Source organism: Pteropus medius, unplaced genomic scaffold (genome assembly GCF_902729225.1).
Source record: "Pteropus medius unplaced genomic scaffold, Ma_sr-lr_union100, whole genome shotgun sequence".
NCBI lineage: Eukaryota > Metazoa > Chordata > Mammalia > Chiroptera > Pteropodidae > Pteropus > Pteropus medius.
The window spans coordinates 7,331,748-7,352,829 of record NW_024352786.1 but is presented as its reverse complement, the minus strand read 5'-3'; the positions used below and the strand labels follow the sequence as shown (position 1 = coordinate 7,352,829).

At 36.8% G+C, this 21,082-nt stretch overlaps 1 protein-coding gene across 1 annotated transcript; it reads right to left on the bottom strand.

Annotated features, from left to right (window-relative positions):
* Positions 1 to 1,215: 1,215 nt before the first annotated feature.
* On the bottom strand, positions 1,216 to 20,976 carry LRIT3 (leucine rich repeat, Ig-like and transmembrane domains 3). The gene is made up of 4 exons (XM_039848880.1): positions 19,926 to 20,976; positions 16,602 to 17,074; positions 8,395 to 8,700; positions 1,216 to 7,214 (listed from the first exon to the last, which is right to left on the bottom strand). The coding sequence occupies exons 1-4, from the start codon at positions 20,039 to 20,041 to the stop codon at positions 6,049 to 6,051; spliced, it is 2,061 nt and encodes a 686-aa protein (XP_039704814.1). The 5' UTR covers positions 20,042 to 20,976; the 3' UTR covers positions 1,216 to 6,048.
* Between the last annotated feature and the right edge of the window lie 106 nt (positions 20,977 to 21,082).

The following is a 21,082-nucleotide window of genomic DNA, read 5'->3' as shown; positions in this document are numbered from 1 at the left end:
CTTTATGTACGTCCACAATTTATTCTTCCACTTATATACTCACTTTCATTTTAGTCTTTGTTCCACAATTAAATGTATTAAATGACCGATGTCAGTGCATGACACTAATTTCCCCCTCTTGCTTTTTTTCTCTCACTGCCATGACTTTGAAACCTTTCTCTAGCTCCTTCTCCCCTAGAAGGAATGCTTTTCTGAGGCTTCCATCTCTGGGTCCACTCACTTTCACTCCTCTTCCCTGTAGCTCAAGCCATGAACTGCCAAGTCTCAGACGTGAAGTCAGTATATTTACATTTGTTTGCCTTTCGTTTTCTAGGTGTGATTTTGCCTTCGCGTCACACGTGCTCTCAGCTCTCTTTTCCTAGTCTCTTAAGCCTTCCTTCTCTTGCTTTCTATACCCACAGGCTCGCAGAACTGGCAGGACATTTCATTGAAGTCTGATGTTTATTTCTTAATTTTTTAAAAAATATATTTATAGTTCATGATATTGTCTGTCTCCTACTAATGCTAAAAATATGGGTCATGTATGGTTTTATTTGCATCGTGTTGTTAAACTAATAGTTTTTTAGGGGTTGAGGGTTAGGGAAGAATGCATGGAGATACTAGGATTCAGGCAGTCGCCATTATCCTCCAGACCTGCTGTCTTGCCTTTTAAGATGCTTTCTCTCAAAATTCTTCTGTACTCCTATCCTTCTTTCTTTGCTCCTGAAGATCATAGAAAGTATGACAATGAATTCAACATCAATTGAGATCCATGCAATTATTCCAAGAATTTAACTTCTTACTACTGTCATAATATTAAACACTTGGGAAATTTCATAAGACAAAAACAACTAGCACAGTTAATAAATGATGTATTAAAATAATGCAACAATAGGAAAATTGCTGCTTTTCTGTAAGGACTTAATTGTACTTAAAAATTATACCAAAATAATACATAAACATTGGAGTTTTTTTCCCCTGAAGGAATGAATTATCGATGTCATAACTTACATCAAAAAGAAGAAAAATTATGATGACTTTTTCATCTAACCACTTAGTTGAAATTAATTGCAAAAAAGAGGACAACACAAATATATTTATTGGGAGTACAGCCTAATTTTTTTGACTATTTGAACAAATCAAGAGTCAACTGTCTGTATACAAAATCAATTTTATTATAAATTAATAAACAAAAAGAGGCTATTTATCAATACAAATATTAGCATTCTCTTTCCACCAAAACCAATGAATATACTTATTAGTTTTCCTTTCTTTCTGATATAGTCCAAATGATTGACCTGAGGACTTTTAGTCTACCATGTCCCATAATGTCTCTCTGCATCATCCCTGACTCCTGGAATACCCATGAATGTCCTGTGTATTACTATTACAACACAGCTTACTTCACTATTTTCAACTGTGGTTGGTACCAAAAAAAGTTGTTTTTGTTTTTTAATGTGGATCCATTCGGCTTCTTTGTAATTCCAATATTGCTTTTACATTCATTGCATATAACAGCGTTTCTCAAAGTCTTTATATCACCTGCATCATTCTCCTGAGTTGAGTGGCAAAATGAAGTTTTCAAGGGCCCATGCTGCTGAATTCGAATTTCTACCTGTAGAACCCAGGAGTTTCCATTTTAACAACCCAAACAGATGCTCTTAAGCACAGTGCTGGAGAACAACAGTTGGTGCCATGTGCTGCACAAAGCCAGTCTGGTCTCCCCAAAGTCTGTGCTCCAGGTTCTTAACCCTTTTTTGCATGACCATGTTTCTAGATGTTAGGTGATCTTAGTGGCTTCCTATGGCTACTCCCTAGTTTATCAAGGTCCCTATTTAAATTTACCATCCAAAATTAAACTTGCCCCTTTAGAAATGGTTTATTAACTCAGAGCATAGAGGGACTCTTATCTTCCTTGATCTAACTACTACTTATGTTAAAGTAACTTAATGTTAGCATATTTAGCAATTACATAACTGTTGATTCACAGCATGATTGTAATCAACTAAAGTCACAGATTTATTTTCCACTCGAACACCCACATTTATGCTAATCCAAATGCAAAAATTATATTTATCCCTGTTGGATTTAATATGCTATCTTATTTAGATAATTGTCAAAATTTGGTTTCTTTGCCTGTCATATAAGTGTCTATTGAGGGCTTTATATAGCATGAAATAGTCTCTGATAGAGAGCCACAGGTCTCTGTCTGTTACTCTATTCTATTATAATTGACCTGGGTGAAGATATGCAGAATACCTCTGGAGGAATAGGTGCCAAGACAGCCAAAGGCACAGAAATGTCAATTTTACCTAAAGAAATGAGATTGATTAGGGAGAAGATTAGTTTATATTTTTTAAGATTATGCTATAAAATAGAAATTCACAAGGTTTTTAATTAAGACAAAATAATTCAGAGAAATGTTCCTCTCCTGGTAGCCACTCAGGACAATTGCCTGGTTTCTCCAAATGTACATGTTTACTTTCCACTTCCATTAGGAATATTCCAGGGAAAAGTTTGAGAAGCACTGATATAAGATACCCTGTCTGTTTTCATGTCATCTGCAGAGCTGGGATCTCTATGTTCATCCAGTTATTTATAAAAATGTTAAATAGAATAGGGCAAATGCACCCTACTAGACACTCTCCCATGTTATTTAAAGCCATTACTAGACATTCTTGAGAAGAGACAACCCATATTACTCTATCGAGTCAAGACAAATAACAATAGCTAGCTGTTACCTGATTTTCAAGCAGTCCTTTAATCTACCTGCACAGTAATTGCATAAAAAATAAACCATATTAGTTTATCAAAGCTTCTCTTTAGTTGACATTTGTTAGCTGCTAATGACCATAACATTCATTTCTGCATGCTCAAAAACGAGCTTTTTAACAATCTGTTGTCAAATCTGCAAACATGAATCAAGTTGTCTATAATTTCCAAAATCTACTCTATTTCCCTCTTTAAAACTAAAGATAAAAGTTACCCATTTGTGATCTTGCGGTATCTCTACTTGCCATGACTTTTCAAAGACTACTAAACGGTAGCTCTGAGATTATGGCTGAAAATTCTGTTACCATCCTGGTACCTAATCCATTGGCCTCATTTTAAATATCTTGGTGTTAGTTTACTAATCTCTCATCTATCTGGGGCTGAAAATTCCTATTTTTCATAGTTTCTTCTCTATATTCCGTTTAACAACCCGTCTAGAAAAGAGAAAACAGGATTCTGCTACTTCTCTAATGCTTTCTGTTATCATCTCTAAGTAGTGGATTTATTATTTCCTTGTTCTTTTTGACAAAAAAAGAAAAAAAGAAAAAAAAACAACTTACAGTTCCTTCTGATCACTTTACCATTTTTTCCATCCTCAATTTATAAAGAGCCTTAATTCCTACATTTCTACGTTCATCTTTGGTTACTCTCCTTTCTTTTTATATACACATTTGAAATTTCAGATTACTAGCCAGTCATTCAACTTTCTTGAGCTGTCTCCCATTTTATTTGAATTATTTCACGATTATTCAACTCTAGTGTTGTTTTTTAAAATGGGGGTTAGTCTTAACCCCATTCTGAGAGTCAAGTCCATGTGGGTCAAAAAACTTTTTCTTTGAACTTCTTGTAAAAGCTTCCCAAAATTTATGATACTTGTCTGACTCTAAAACCCAGAGTTTGCTTTTCTGGCTATCACAAACTATTAGCGTGGAGTTCTCGACATCTTTTTTGTGTATCTAAGCACATGACTGATGACAGCCTCCCATGTGACACACCATCATGTGTACCCTAAGTTTTACGAACCTCAAGTACATTTTGTCTGAAAGTAAAGCATTGTAATGATATTTAATTATATATATATCATATATATGATTGCTCTTCACCATGCTATGGTGAATTCATAAACAGGTTGCTGATTACGTAGAATTCCACGCTGTTTTTTATAAGAACGTAAGAGCAATGATATCATCATGATAACCTTGACTACACTCAAATGAATGTATTTTTAAAAAGTAGATGATTTACAATTCTACTTCTTTCACTATTAGGAACAAATTACTTGCAACTTGCCTCATGTACCAATACCAAATTGAAGATGACACAGGTGCTTTCGCCCCTCCATACCACCAACTAGCTCTTGCTTGTTGGTCAAAACTAAGTCCAGGCCTTATTTGATTTTAATTATGAAGGTAGTCAGTAATTAATCTCATCAGGACGGTCCAAGTCTCCTTTCATGACAACCTTCAGTAGTCTGTAACGTTCTCCCATAGTCATATATATTATTTCTAATGTGGTAGTATTTTGGCAGTCTCTTTATGTGAACCTTTTGAATATGGCAGTGAAATTTCATGATGCCTTTAGAATAAAGAAATGCAAATTTTTGCGATCTTTAAAATAAGTTGATCAAACATAACTTGAAGCTAAATACAAAATTGTCTACACAAGGTATTCTTCTAACAAACCCTAACAATGAATATTGAATTAAAAATTGTTAGATCATTAGACAATGCACTCAGTGATTAAAGCACCAAGGACAAACAAGCTAGAAAGAAAGGAAAGAGAAGGGAAGGAAGCGGGAGGGGAGGAGAGGGGAGGGACAGGACTGATGGGAAGGGAAGGGAAAGGGAGGAAAGGAAAGGAAAGTAACAGAAATTATACAAAAAGGGGAAATTTGGGAGTTCCAAGCAGGCCATCCATCCATGCTGGTCTTCCTCTAATATGCAGGTAATGGCTAAACTAGAATTCTTTTTTTCTTTTTAATTAAGAGCCATTTGGAATGAACAATTTTTTCATTCTCCAGCTGCTTGTATTTTAATTTCCACAATGTGTTACATTAAAGCCAATATGTTTCTTGCACAAATATAGTATTTGCTTAGAACTTGCTTCTCAGAATATTTAAGGACCCCGATATATACTCCAAAACTTTCATTGTAAAGGGAATATAATCATTACTAAAGGTGATGAAAACTTCTTTAAAAAAACTCTAAATTTTATTTATGAAGCACCTTTCCTATCTATTGATGTGACCCATTCTAGTTCAATTTTCTTGATGTTTTTAACCTAGAAAGTTTGATCAAACGAATCCACTGAAGTCGCTCTCCCAAAATCCAAACACATGCTTTATTGGATCTAAAAAAGATTTTCAAAGTTCTTCCCTTTATCCGGGTATATAATATGGCAAAATATAACATGGCAAAAGACAAACAGCTTAGTTGTGGTCTTTGACTACCTGAATATCTTCTGACAAAGCAGAAGGGGAAAAGAGGGAAGGAGAAGAGAGAGATGGAGGAAAAAAGAGTAAATATCAAAATATTAAAGAAATTATTTTAAAATGAGCACTTAAAAAGAAAACCCATACAGTCTGGTAGCAAATGTTACTATTTTTTGAAACGGCCTTACTATTTGTCATGATCCTCATTTTAAACTTATTTTTGCTAATACCTATATTTCTAAGGACAAGGGGAAATTTTTTTTACCTGCAACATGGATACAACTGTACAGTACTTTAATACATAATGGTACCAAGAGCAGGAGCCCTCACTCTCCATCCGATTCTATTTAACCTTAGTGAACATGAAATCAATGAAGGTTAAATCAGGCCTCTGTATCATTCCACTCTCACCCACTAGGCAGTGGCAGCAAATGTCCACAGCAAATGCCATAAAGCACTTTGAACATGAATGAACATCAAGGCTTAGCTGACTATACTAACCTTTCTTCACTGCTCAAAAAACTATCTTTTAAAAATTCAGACTTCACTTTTTTTCACCTGAATTTATTTTTTAAGAACTAACACATCACCCTAAAAACATTACCCTAAAGTATTTCTAACTTATTAAGTGCTAGTCTAAAAGTTATTTCTAGGTACATCTTCCACCCAACAAAAATCAAGATTGTCTTTTCAGTTCAGAAGTTTGATGGTAGTTTTTAAAACCCAGTTAAAAGCACTCCATTTGTGATTTTCATGGAGGATGTAAAAATCTGTCCGAAAGTCATTCAGAAAGTCAACTATACTCTCAGACCTTTAATTTTGTGGAAGAAATTTTGTGGGTTCACATGTGTCTAAGCTATAAAACCTTAGCAATAATAGTCTGATCTATAACCTTCACTTTTAAAAGTCATATGAGATTCCACACTTGACCTAGAACAAAGCAGCAATTTTTCTGAATCGTCTCTGTGCCTTCGTGTCCAAAGTTCTCCTATACTTTGGGACCTGGGGGACAGGGTCTCAAATTGGATATATGTCTCCTTTGCCAAATCATCTTCCCAAAAGGGTTCTGACTTACACTGCAGTTTGCAAACTTTGTACAACAGGAAAAAAATCAATGGCAAGACAACAACACAGGCAGTACCGCTCACCACAATAAGGAAGAACTCTTGAGAATCACCTTCTTCTTCAACTCTGTCAGTAGAAAAGGTGACACATTGGTCTTTCTGAGGAGGCACTCCTTTGGGACAGATACATGCTATGTATTGCTTATCAGGCTCCAAGCCATCTATGGTTACTTGGTTCTTGCTGGAGTCTGCATTCAGCAGCAGCAGATCCTTCTCATCATACTTGGAATATAACACGGTCACCTCAGAGCTATGTGTGGTGTTGATGATGTTCCACATCAGAGTCACACTGTCTTTGGTCTTGCTGACTGCCCTGAGATTTTCTATTGTGGCATTCCCCTCCACAGGCGTTGCTCGATCTAACAATGCCATCTCTTCTTTCTTACTTGCACTAGCTGAGGGAAGCTTACTTCCTTCCATCTCCACCTTTAAATTTCTTTTCCCGTCAGGGTGGAACAGGAATGACTTCCGGCTGGCCATGTTGGTGCTTGTTGAAATTCTACTGCTTAGAGTTATAGCTGAAGAAGCAATGGAAGAGAAGAAAGGAGATAAGGAGAAGGAAGCAGCAGAGGGAGGAGATGAAGTAGGAGTAGAAAGGAAAGTGGAAGAAGCAGAGGAGAAAGAAGAAGAGGAAGAAAGCCAGGGAGATGGCAATGAACCAGGTATGGATGTAGATCTTCTAGCTCCTGACTGGACCTCTCGCTCAAAGTGATCTCTAGTTCTTCTTTCAGAAGTGTCTGATGATATAGTGGTGGTGACAACACCAACCACTGTCACAGTAACCACAGCTTCTGACATCCCAGCCAAATTTTTGGCTTTACACTTGTAATCCCCGGCATCTTTGTAAGAAATGCCTGTCAAGCTTATTATGGACCATCTGACTCCTTCCCTTGGAGATTCTTGAATTACTGGAAGAAAAAATATACATATAATTCTGTGAGGAAAAAAAAAGAAAGGAAAAAAGCAACATGCCAACTGAAAAAGAAACAACTATTTGGTTCTTCATGCATCCTTTTCCCATGAGCCATCAGTGGTAACTTTTAAAATAAGGGGATAAGACAAAGTAATCTCAAAGATCATTTCCAATTTTAACTTACTGTGGTCCCATAAAATGTTTATCACAAGTATTTTCCCAAATATTTTTTCATTGTAATAAAATACTATCTATCTGCAGAGGGCACAGCAGATCATTTTCTGGCATGGAAAGGTCATAATTTGTATTCTCAATTTTTTGTTTTATGTTTAATTTAGATTAACTAAGAAATTATCTAGTGGATTCTTTTATTTGCAAAATAATATATAGTTTTTGCGAAATTGGAATTTTACTTTCCTAAACACTAAATCTAAAATATTTACATTCTGTGTTGATTTTTGAAACTTTATGAAGAATAACAATGCCCTTAGCAGTATGCCCTTAGCAGTAGCCCCAGATTTAACTCACAATCTCAGAGTATGGACAATTTACGATTTATTTGTAGGAATATTGGGCCTTGACTTTTTTTTTTTATTCCATCAGTTTTCATGATTTCAACCTCAATTGAATGTAATTTTAAGTTAAATTAATCATCAGAATGGTTTAATCATCAGAATATCACTATTGAAACTAAGGCCAAAACATCAGATTGGTCTTAGGATCTGAAAAGTCTATGTGACCAGTATTTCCAAAAATTATACTCTTTGCTTCATAATAAGGTTTGCATGTAATTTATTATTTAAATAATCATTCAAAAATGAGAAACTTGTATGAAAACCCATTTTTAGAACATTATAACGGTTATACATTTTAAAGCAAGCCATATCCAAGATGACACAGAAAGACAAAAGCCTTATCTGTAATCACCCATGCACTGGATCATGTTGCTTTCTATTAAGAAAAATATCAGATTCTCTATTTTCTATTTAGTTAGTCAGATAAACTGAGGATAATATTAACCGATGAAATGAATTCCTCTCAAATTCCTTTCACCCAACAATCTTGGCATATTTTATTAGAATTAACCAACTAATTGCAAATCTCCCAAAACATGAGGTTAAATTCAGACCTTTGAAAACTCCTTGTTTCAACATGGGCCTGAATTAAGAAAATACCTGTATAATTAACTGGCGAACTGTCAGGTCTGGTCCAGGTGAGCCGTGGGGTGGGGTAGCCAGTGGCATCACACCGCAGCAGGACATTACTGCCCAGAGCAGATGTGATCTGGGTGGCCGAGGTCATCACCGATGGTTTCAGACACTGATCCAACTCAGCCCGCTGAAACGAAATCCCTGTCAGGCGCTCGGGCTCACTACAGACCATCAGTGGGTCAAGAAGCACTATGGCAGGGTTGGCGACTTTTGATATCTCAATCATTTTGGAAATGTGACAGTCACAGAACCAAGAGTTGTCCTGCAGACCTAAACCAGAGAGAGGAAAAGGCCAATAAAGGTTATTCTGACAGCTTCATTTTACATCACAGACTCTTGGGGAAGCAGGTGTCTACAGTCTCCCTTGAAACAGAAGTGCTCTGAGGGAGGAACTGAAGTCATCTTTCTGTCAGTTTTGCCCTATATTCCAGCCACCTGAATGAACATATCCTGTCAGCTCAGATCATTAATGATCATAGCTAACAGTCATTAAGCATTTACTCTGTGTTACGCTTTGCTCTAAGCACTTACCCATATTATCTCATTTAATCTCAACAATCCTATGAGGGGGGTAGTATTATTATCCCCATTTTAAAGATGAAGAAGCTGAGACATAGAAAAACCAAATAATTTGACCACATAGATAATTAATGTCTGAACCAAGATTTGAAACCAAGTACCACAAAATGCCATAAATATAGTGATAAAGGTATTTCTAGGGTGCTATGAAAGCACTAGTATTCTTAATGGCATAAATGTTCTAGCTAAGGCTATTTCCACATAGAGTGTTGAGCTGCTGCCTGCCGTCTTCTTGCTGCTCATAGTAAAATGTAAAGGAGAAACAACAGCTAAAAGAAGAACTGTTAAATATAAAAGAGCCGAAACTTGCTGGGTTCAATAGTAAAATTGTTTCTTACTCCCAGCCTCTCCAAAATTTTCAAATTAAGAAAGGGCTTCAGAGTGAAAAGCAAATCCAGTGTGGGTGAGTCTATAAAAGCATTTGCTAAGATCTCAGAAGGATCTAAGATGGTGCTTCAGAGGCTTTAGTCAGACAAGTCTGTCTGAGGATCTTAAGGGTAATGTAGCATAGCAGCCTCCCATAAAGCCCAAAGTTGAAAAGATTTATCTCAGAAAGGTTTGTGGCTTTTTACTAATGGAGTGAATTATACGATTCTTAAGGAGAAAAGACAGAACTGCAATTTTAAAAAGTTCTAACCATAGCAGAAGATTCAATAGCACTTTTTATTATAATAGCACTTCATGACTGGTTGATATTTTTCTGCCAGTACTGGTAAAAATTTACTGTTTTTTTTTTTAAATCTTCCATCTTAAAAATTTTTTTTCTTCCATAGGTAGATTACCTTGAACTTCTTCCTCTTACATTTACTACTGTCAATCTATGACGATTCTCTAATATTGATTTGAATTCTATCCAACCTGCCAGCAAACATCAAATTCATTCTGTCATGTAATAATTAATATGTGTAGAATATTTTATTTATACCTTTAAGTCACTGGTTACGCCTGATTTTCTCTTTATAAAATAATAACAATACATTATTGATTGCTTCCTATGTTGCAAATTCCACATTTGTCAAGGCTTGTAAAGGGTCTGAGTTTTACCCTACTTTAGGGTGACCAACTCATCTTATTTTGCCAATTTTATAAATGTTGGTCAGAGATGAAGGATAGTTTATTACTCATGGCCCTGGAGAAAGACCTTACCTTTATTACACTGGGCCTATCCTTCACTCTGGAGGGAGACAAGCCTCTACTTTCCAAAGCAGCTCTCTACACAAACATCCTTGAAAAGACAGTTCAGAACGAAAAGCAGTCAGTGCCCACCTCTGTTTGCAAGGCATGTGGAGATGTGCAAGACCATGGAAAATTGTCTTCCAACATTGCTAAGCATGCTAAACAATTTGTCAGCCTTAGTCCCAATGAGGTGGATAATATTAACATCATCCTCATTTTAAAGAGGAGAAAATCAATGCTGAGAGAGGTTAAGGGATCTACTCAAGTCACACGACTGGATGCAGTCAGAATTTGAACCGCATTTGATCTTAAAGTTCTCATTCTCCACCACCATGTGTATGTCTTACACTGACCTCAGGAAGCTAGTCTGATTCTTCCAATTTCACACCAGAGGACACTAAAACACAAAGAGATTACTGTCTTGACTTCGTAAGTAGTCCTGAATCCCAGATGTTTTAGCCTCCTAATCTAATACTTCTTCTACCATAACTCATTTGTTCATCACCTAAAAATATCAGGAGCCCTGAGTGGTAGTTAGAAGTGCTTTTATCTACAAATAACAAATGTCAAAGCAGTGAAGTCTGGAGCACAATGTTTATCCGGGGAAAGATCCAAGAGCTATAACATTAATAGTTTCATTCATGCTTTGAAACAGTTATAAAAATGTATTAACGATGAGACAAAATTAATCCAACTGGCTATATCTAAAAGTTATGTGAACCAGGAAAATATTTTTAAATCTCTCAAAAATATAATGTGTTTTTATTCCAGCTTTGAAACATCTAAGGTCAAAGGTACAACTCTTAACAGTGATCTAAATGCTGAACATATTCATCACATGTTTTTTCCTCTGGGGACAAAGGTACAAGAACTCTCTGAAGTTAAAGTGTTACTTGTACTGCATTCCTTCAAGGTAACATACCAACCATGCTCATGGTAATTTGCATTAATCAATTTATTTTATATGACTATTCTTGGCGAGGGGCAAATGAACTTTGCCTTATCCCTTTTCTAAAAGGGTAATGTTTTCCATGTATCAAAGTAGTTGGATTAAATGGCCTAATTTTTTTGTGAAATGCAGCAATAAATTCCTGTTCAAAAATTATTCTGCAAACCATAAGCTTTTGAAGGCAAAACCATGCCTTAGTCAGCTTTGTGGAGACAGTGGTGTTTACCAATTCAACTGGGAAAAGAAAGTCTTTCAACAAATGGTGCTGGAACACTGGCCATCTGCTTGGAAAAAAATAAACCTCTACCCCTACTTCACACTATACTCAAAACTTATTTTGAAATAGATCACAGTCATAAGCATAAAAACTAAGAATGTAAAGCTTAAAAGTTAAAACTATAAAGAAAGTAGAATATCTTGGTGACTTGTAGGTAGGCAAATATTTCTTAGATGGGACACAGAAAACACTAAATATAAAAGTAAAACACTGATAAATCAGATGTCTTTAAACCTTTCTTACCAGACACCATGAAGAAAATGAATAGACAAGCTACAAACCTGGAGAAAATATTCATAATGCATATTACTGACAAAAGACTTATATTCAATAATAAAAAGAAAACAACCTTAAAAAATTATAAAGGAATATACCAGTGGCCAGTTAGCAAATGAAAATATGGTCAACATCATTACAGCTGTTCATCAACTTACAATGCTCTCGTGCCCCCAATAAACCCAATACACCCATGGTAAGTTGAAAATATTATTAATCAAAAATGCATTTAATACAATAACTTACCAAACATCAAGCTTAGCTTAGCCTACCTTAAACATGCTCAGAACATTTACATTAGCCTATAGTTGGGCAATTATCTTAAGTTTCATCTCAAGGGTAATTGCCTTCCTCTTCCAGAAGCAGAGGAGACACAGATGGGCATTTTGAAGACATGATGGGATGAGAAAGCACGAAACACAATAGTATTCAAAGAACAATGGCATTACAGTACCCTCGTGACAGCGTGGCTGGCCGAGAGCTGCAGCTTGCTGCCGCTGCCCAGCTTTGCAAGAGTATCATACTGCATATTTCTAGCCTGGGAAAGGATCAAAATTAAAATTTGAAGTACCGTTTCTACTGAATTATTATTGCTTTTGCATCATGGTAAAGTTGAAAAATTGTAAGTTGAATCTTCATAAGTTGGACAATCACAAGTCGCTGACAGTCTGAAGTCATCAGAGAAATGCAAATTAAAATCACAATGTGGTACTGCTCCCTGACCCATACACCCCTAGAATGGCTAAAATGGAAAAGACACTTGTATTGGTGAGGATATGGAGCACGTAGACCATTAGGCAGTGCTAGTAAGCATGTGAAACAGCACGACCTCTTTGAAAACTAGTAGTTTCTTATAAAGTTATATATGCAGTTATCCTATGACCCAGCAATTTCAATCCTAAGATGTTATCCAAGAGAAATAAAAATATATGCTTCAAAAAGCTTTGTACAAGAAGGTTAACAGCAGCTTAATTCAAAAGAGCTAAAAACTGGAAACAGCTCATGTGTATAACAACAGGAGAAGTGCACAACTGGTACAGTCACAAAACTGAATACAACTCAGCGGTGAGAACATACAATGACTTGGGTGAATCTCAAAGATATAATGTTGAGTAAAAGAAGCCAGGTATGAGAGTGCCTCTTATATGATTCCATTTATATAAAATTCTAGGGCAGACAAAATTAACCTATGGAGATAGAAATAAAAATAATGGTTGCTTGGGAAGGGAGGAGATTAACTGAGATGGGGCACAGGGCAACTTTCCAGGGTATTAAAATTATTGTGTCTTGATGAGGGTGTGGGTTTTGTGGGGGTACGCATTTATCATCATTTACCAAATTATACACTTAAGATCCATCATATACAAATTATTCAATATAAAAAAAAGTTTAAAGAATAAAAGAATAATATCTCTAGAGCTGGACTGTGAATCTGAAGCTTGACCCTGCCTCTTTACCTGCTATAAAAAAGAGGGTAGTGGTGATTACAGGCCAACTGCATGGGGTTTGCCAGAAGGCTGAGATACCACCAGGAGTCCTCAGAAGGCCACCTGACAAGGAGTAAGCCTTAGCTATGGGTAACTTGTCTCCTCCGTGCCTAGAAAAGGACAGGCATACCCACTGGGATTGAGGAGTGTTTGTTGAATTAAATTAATGTCATTTTCAAAATTGTAGGGGAGTACTTGGGCCACCTTCTTTGGAATAGGAGACTAGCCCATCTTTACAACTGAGCAATTTGGGTACCAGAAAAATGTACCCACAAAAGCATTTTATGACTTCTCCAACTGCAGGCTTTTTTCTCCAAGATAAACAGTGTTAGGCCTTATAGAGTCTGCCTGTGTAAACATTTGCTTTTTCTTGAGAAAAGGTCATGGAAATTTACCTGTATTGCAAATCAAAAAGCTAATCTAGTTTCATAGTTAATTTAAACGTATACTTGCAGGACACTAGTTTATGTTTTTATAGATACACTAAAAGAGAATTTTATGAAATTGATATTTTTACTCATGTAGAGGAGAGAAGGAGTAATGGAAAGGCCACTCCCTAAATTTTTAAGAAATGAATAATGCATATGTTAGGAAAATAAGTCTGGTATTATTATACACCTAACCCCTGGAATTACAAAGGAGTGGGGAAGAGCATGGGTTCTGGGGCCAAACAGCCTGTCCTCATACCCCAGCTCTATCACTGTGTAGTGAGTGAATATAGGCAAGTGGCTTAACTAGTGCCTCATTTCCTGACCTATAAAATGGGAATGAAATGGTACTTCCCACAGGGTTAACATGAAACTGGAAGATGATATGTCTATTATAAGAATTAGGCTTGGCCCTGGGTAAGCACTGCATCAATATGAGCCATTACTATTATTATTACAAATAGAACCTTCATCTGCTAACAATAATAAACATGAGATAATAAAAATTAAATAAAAGCAAAATATATCCCACTGTCACAGTACAAGAGTAAACTCTACAGGGCACCTGGAAAGATATAATTGCTACAGTTAAACACTGCGTTCTAGAAAATCTAGAACTAGTTCTTATCACCATATTTTAATGGACAAAGTTGAAGACTTAAATATGATTAAAGTAACAAAAATAACAAAGTAGAAAAGTCTTTCCTCATAATACACTCCTATCTCGGTCGCAGCTGCTATGGGTTATTGTTGATCTAAAATCGTAATCTCAGAGGCTGTCCACCTCACCTTCTAAAGAACTGTCACCTAAAATGTCTCATTATATTCTCATTACAATTCTATGAGTAAGATGGAGTCAGTCCTCCCATCTCCATTTTCTAGATGAGAAAACTGAGTTTTCTGTGTGTGACTCACACACATGTAGAGTCCTCTTTGAGGACTCAGCAGATATGGCTTTGTCAAAGCCAGATGCCACCCATGGCTGGACATGTTTCAAAATACCTTTTGTTATTCGTTATCATGATATGATCATTATTTTTAAAGTAATGCATGATCATTGTAGAACATTTGAAAAATATAAAACATTAAAAAGATGTCCCACCATCCAAAGAAGACAGTTAACCAGCTAGTATATATTTTCAGTCTTTTTCTTTATATATTCTAAAGTAGTTATGATTGTGCTTTATGTTCAATTATATCCTGCTTTCTAAATTTAATATTATACTGAAAGTATTTTCATATTACTGCCTTTAAAGAATCTGCTTTAAAAGAATCCAAACTCTAAAACATAGATAAAGTTGTTTATCTCCATGGACAATAAAATTTCATAACCCTTTCTCATTTGATCCCTAAGTTCTCATCTAGATTTAACTGACAAGTGAAAAATATTGATGTCTTATATATTTCTTCTTCATTGCAACATCGGTAACTAATCATTAGAGAGTTATTAATAGCAATTTATTAATTTGATTTTATTTTCTGCTTTATATCTCCACTAGCTAATCTATTAGAACCAAGAATTGCTTTCAGGGAAACTTAGAAAAATATGTAGAGAAATAGGCTCTCGCTGTTTAAGACAATTTGTAGCTATTAAACTTACTCATAAGGAGTACAAATTAGTGGCTAAAATAAATAAATGCTATAGTATAGGTTTACGTGGTGCCTATCGCAATGTACGTAATATAGATTCCACAACTGTTGTTAAATTGTCTTTTTCTCTAACTCATCCTATAATACTTCTTTTATTCTCTAATAAAAATGTTCGAAGGACTAGACAGCAGTGAGCAAAATGTGAAATGTCGATATAAGAAAGGCTTATGTGATTTTTTGTCTCCCTTATTCTTCTCACTCACACTTTTAGTCTTATAAGCACCAAGATGCAATTACATTTCAATGAAAGCAATGCTAAAACCATTTAAGTGCTGTCACAGCATTTTTTGTGAAAAAATCTTAAATTTATCTTTTCTCGACAGTTTATTTCAGCGACTATTTGAGCATGTGATGTGGTCAGTAGGGATTCCTGGCAAATTTAGCATCTAGTTGCTTCTCACTCCAAAAGTCTTATAAATCACTTCAGTAGCCGAGCACTCAGTTCTTCCATCCTCCTTAGAGGGGTACAACCTCTTCTGCAGCCCTGATGGACACAACTTATGAACTGACACAGCCTTACTGGGCGAACAAAATGTTAGAAAGCAAACTGACCGATCAAAGCCTCAGGCTTGTGTCACACACATAAGTATGAAAGGCCTCACTGCCCACAGATGCCCCTGAGAAGGGTCTCAGAGTTCACCGATTTCAATCAGGCAACCACATGTCCTGGACATTCACCATGTGCAGAGCACTGTGCAAAGCACCATAGGAAAATACAAAAAAAAGAAAAGAGAGACTTACTGCAAGGAGTTTACATTTTAAGAACCCAAGACAAAACCCATAGAACCTAAACAAAGTCAAGATCAAAACATACAAAACTAATCACAGCTAAACTAAGAGACCAAAATCCATGAGGAGACCTATTTGGGGCCAGTAAAATAACTGATATCTTCATTATTTCTTCTTAAGAAAATCTGGCAGCTACTCTCCCTAACTAATGAAACCACTGCTGCCTCATAAAGATGGTGATGTCCCTCTCACTGTTAAAGAGTCCGATGAAGGGTTTAAAAGACACCAGAGCAGGAGGCTGTCTGGCAGAGTGCAGAGCACTGGTACGCTTGGAAGAATCAGGGCAGGCGGGTAGATCTTGTCACTTAGCAGCATGAGCCTCTCGGTTTATGAGGCCAACTCCCCTCTCTCTACAGCGCATACACACACACACACACAGATTACACCATACACAGGGTAGATGGGTAAAGTCACATAACTCAAGTACTAAAATACCGTTAGATCAAAAGAGCAAGTATGTAGTAAGAAACCAAATTCAATAAATACAAAATGGCTGGACAACTGAACGTATGCTCAACAAATTACCTGGATCTGAAAAGCACAGAGGCTTGTGAGCTTACCAAGAACAATCCTTCGTGGCAGAAGGTCCAGGCTTCTGAATGATGTTGTAAGTACGTGGGACCAGCTGTCCAGGAAATCAGGCGGCAGTGTGGTTAGTCTGTTGCTTGATAAATCCAAGTAGGCGAGGTTCTTCAGGTACCTGACTGCCTCGTTTGGCACTCTGGTTATTCTGTTATTGTGCAAATCCAGGGTCCTCAGGTGGGGCATGTCGAGCAGAGATGCCCAAGGGAAAGCAGCCAGAGAATTCCCATCCAAGCGTAACTCATGCAGCTGCCTTAGGTTGTAAAAGCTGCTGGCCTCAAGGCTGGCCACAGAATTGTAAGACACCCAGAGGCAGCGGAGCTCCACCAGGTAGTAGAAGGCCTCGGCGGGGATTCTGCGGATGACTGTCTTCTCTATGCGAAGCTTCACAGTGTCCACGGGAAAGTTCGTGGGGACCTCATTCATATCCAAGTCATTACATAGTACCGACCTAGTGTCACAACGAGAGCAGTGGAAGGAAACCTGCTTTTCGAGACTCATTTGAAAAAAACAATACTTATTTGAAACATACTTCAGTTTTTCATTCCCTACTGGTTTTCGCATTAATCTCTCTCCAGCCTAGCTGACCTATTCATTAATAATTCGTCATCATCACCTTCTTCTGGGTGGAACCATGTGAGATGGCCTTTTTTATAGATTAAAAATGATCAAATATAAGCAATTTCATGTGGTTCAACCTAAAGATGATGGAGCTCTTTTTGTGTCAGGCTTGTGCAACACACATCACATCCATCACCCTATTTAATTGTCAAAACAGCCCTGTGAGGTAGATGTTGGGTAATAGGTAAAGGCACCAGCTCTGGAGTCAGGCTGGTCTGGGCTCCAATCTAAGCTCTGCCACTTCCTTTGTGGCCATGGAAAGCCACTTCACCAATCCCTCAACTTCATTTTCCCATAGTTAACAGAAATAGATGTAAAGTTTTATACCTTCTGACACATAACAGGCACTCAATGGGTGCTTGCCTTTTTTTTTACCATCAATCTCATTTTTATAGATGAAATAACTAAGGCCCACTAACATGAGGTAACTTCCAAGGTCACATCGCCAGCGGGTCACACTGCTGCCTTTCACACCCACATCTGTCCAACTCCGAAGTGTACATGTCACCTCTTTAGGAAGTGGCATATTTTAAAAGAATCCCCTGTTGAAGTTATAAATTGATCATTTTAAAGGGGATAATTTAATTTTTAAAAAGGAAAGAAAGGAAGGAAGGACGGAAGGAAGGAAGGACAGGCGGAGGAAGGAAGGAAGGAAGGAAGGAAAGGAAGGAAGGAAGGAAGGAAGGAAGGAAGGAAGGAAGGAAGGAAGGAAGGAAGGAAGGAAGGAAAGGAAGGAAGGAAAGGAAGGAAGGAAGGAAGAAAAGAAGGGGACAGTGTTCACACTAGACCTTAAAGTTGAGCTGTTTTAACAATGTGATTTGTGTGTAGCTTCCAGCCCAAAGAATAAACCAGTAACTGTGAGTTTATGTCTTAACCACTCACTAATTTAAGTGACCTTGAGCAAGTCACGTTGTAATCTTGCTTAGTGGCACGTGTAAAACAGGCATATAAAAACAAGCCTGTCTTGAGTATGAGCATAAAGTATGAAGAATCAGAGAATTTAGATTCATTTCAATCTGGAAAAAAGATCTATTTGTCTCCAGTTATATACTCATTCCCACTGGATTGCTGAAAATGAACAAAGAAACATTTTGTAAAGCATGATCTAAATTATAATACACGGTCCATGTAGTAAATAATTACAATAAAACAGTCATTCAGTAAAACACATCACACTAAATCAGTGAACTTCTAAAGCCAGCCTGTAATGTAAAGGGAGGGAAGCAGCCTATGGCTGCGGTGCACTGCTAGCGTCATCTCCTGCCTGTAACTCCAGACCATACAGAAGCACTGGAATTCTCTAGGGACACCTCCTACTCTTCATTTCTATTCTTTATCACGAATTTCAGTGCTACTTTAGACCAGAATGATCCAGTTTCTACTCATTAAGTCAGCATTCCAGTGTGCTATATTGGAAAAAAATCCTGGATTGGAAGCCAAAAAATTCAGTCTTTATCAACCAAGCACTGCATCAACTCAGTGCTGTGACCTTGGACAAGTCGTTTAGTCTCTGTATGATTTAATTTCTTCATTTATAAAATGACAGCAGTCAAACTAGATTATTTCTAGAGTTCTTGCCAAGAATAATACACCATGATTTTTATAAAATCCATCAATAATGGGGCCACCATGGAGAAGAAAACATTTCTGTGGTTGTTTCACAAAAGTCCTTTGGCCCAAGTCATTAACTGCTACATATCGTTGCCAAACGGGTCTTTAATTTGTTACATTCTTCTCATTGTCTTAAACCACCTAGTGAATCTCTCACAAAGATACCAAGAGTTGGTTAAGTTTATATAATTACAAGACAAACTACTCAAAAATGTTTTTATAATAATTATTTATTTAGGCAATTCTTACACATTACTTTAAGAGGACACTGTTCACTCCAACTAAGTCACCAAAAAAATCTGATTTTGTTATTAAATGTCCTCACAAAAAAAAAAAACACAGCCTATTATGTTCAGTTAACAAGAGTTCCTTTTTGCATTTAACTTCCATCTCAAAGGACTCGTGTATATTATAAGTAAGTAATTATTCTCGCTTCACAAGTACATAGATGTTAAAGCAACCCAGAGGTTAATTTAAATAACTTCTGTGTGGCCCTATGGTGTCTGCAACAGACAGGATTGCTCTGTATCTTTCAAACCTCTTTCCTTTGTAAATTTCAGCATCTTCAAATAAAAAATTCTAATTATGAACCTCTCTAACTTCACTCTTGTGATCTTCCTTCTTATTTTCTAAGGTCTATCCAGTAGGCATTAATAACCTTCAAAATGAGATGGAAAGCCTGGGAAGCAAATGACCTAGGCATGTCTAGCACCTCCTGATCGGCCCAGTCCTCTTATGCTTTCCAGAATCAGGCTGAGCTGGCCACACTCATTTCAGCTTGACCTCTTGAAATAGACATTTTGTGAATACGAATGCAGTGAATATTTTGGTAACATAGAATGTGTTTGAGACTCTCAAATAATTAGAGAGGCTTTTAAGAGCTAAACTGCTCAAAATGAAAACAACGGAGTGGGCAACCAGCATAAACACAACTGAGTTTGAGCTTATGTACCCTACACCTTCTCTCCTCCGATTTCTGATCAAAAATTTGCTTTCAAAATAAGGCTGTCTGGTTGTGGTCCTTCTCCTCGGAATCATTAGAACGCTTAGTAGCAAGGAGAGGGGCATACCTTGATCCCGCGCCATCATTTCTGCCGTGATCATCGCAGGTGCACTGTGAAGGACACGAACAGCTCACTCCTTCCAAAAAGCTAAGCACAATGCCCAGACATGTTAAGAAATGCATTGCTCCTTGCAGAGGTTATCTGAACAAAAGGTAAAAACCAAATCCTAAGCATTCAGAAACTGGTGTGCCTGGAATGCAAACAGCCATTTAGTAAGAGCAGATTACATGGGATTAGCTGAGATCTGTAGTTACTTAACCTTCAAGTGTATCTTGCAGGGGATCAATCTTCCCAGGCTTTGAATATGGTTTCAGCAAAATAACACATTCTAAGGAAAATGAAAATCAAATACGAGTCAAGAAAATTTCAGTAGTTGCCCATGTCTAAATTTGCAAGAAAATACCTATTAAATTCTTTTGCTATGGATGTAATTGCTACTACACCCTAAAGATACACTTAATGGTAGTAACAATTCAGTGTCTTAGCAGATACTAGAAAATACTGCAGTATCTTATTTATGTTACAATGTTATAAATTTTAATTCGTGCATTTGCTTTTTACCAGCATCTGTAACAAAATTCATTTTGACAAAATTTAGCTTTAAAGATAAAAGCACATGACATAAAATTGATTTAGAATAGAGTTATAAATGTTGCTACATGTTGGCTATCTCCAAAAACAAAGTAGACAAAGTCCAGTACCTAGATCTTTTAGGCCAAGTACTTCAATCTGCTGCTGGAGCACAAGACTAAGGCTCCAGTGAGCGTGTCCTGTGGCTGGCTCTCTCAAGTCATCTCAGAGCATTGTAAGGCTCTTCCCAGCATGCTGATTTCTAACAAAGGCTATGATCTCTGTTCGAGGATATATGTTATTCCCAGCTATTTTCCCAAGTTATGGGTGTCAAACTATAGCTAAAGATCAACTGTCATGTCTTTTAGCAAAGTGAGGCTCTATCAGAAAATAAAAATTAAATTAAATAGTTAAAAAACTACCTCCACACACTTAAGAATCCACAGGCACAATTAAGAGTTTAGGTAATACACACACACACACACACACACACGGCATTTAATCTTATTGGGTAGTTCTATTCACCATCTTTAAACCAAAAACTTGTTTAAAAGAATTATTTTATAAAAATAAGAATATTATGGAACATATTA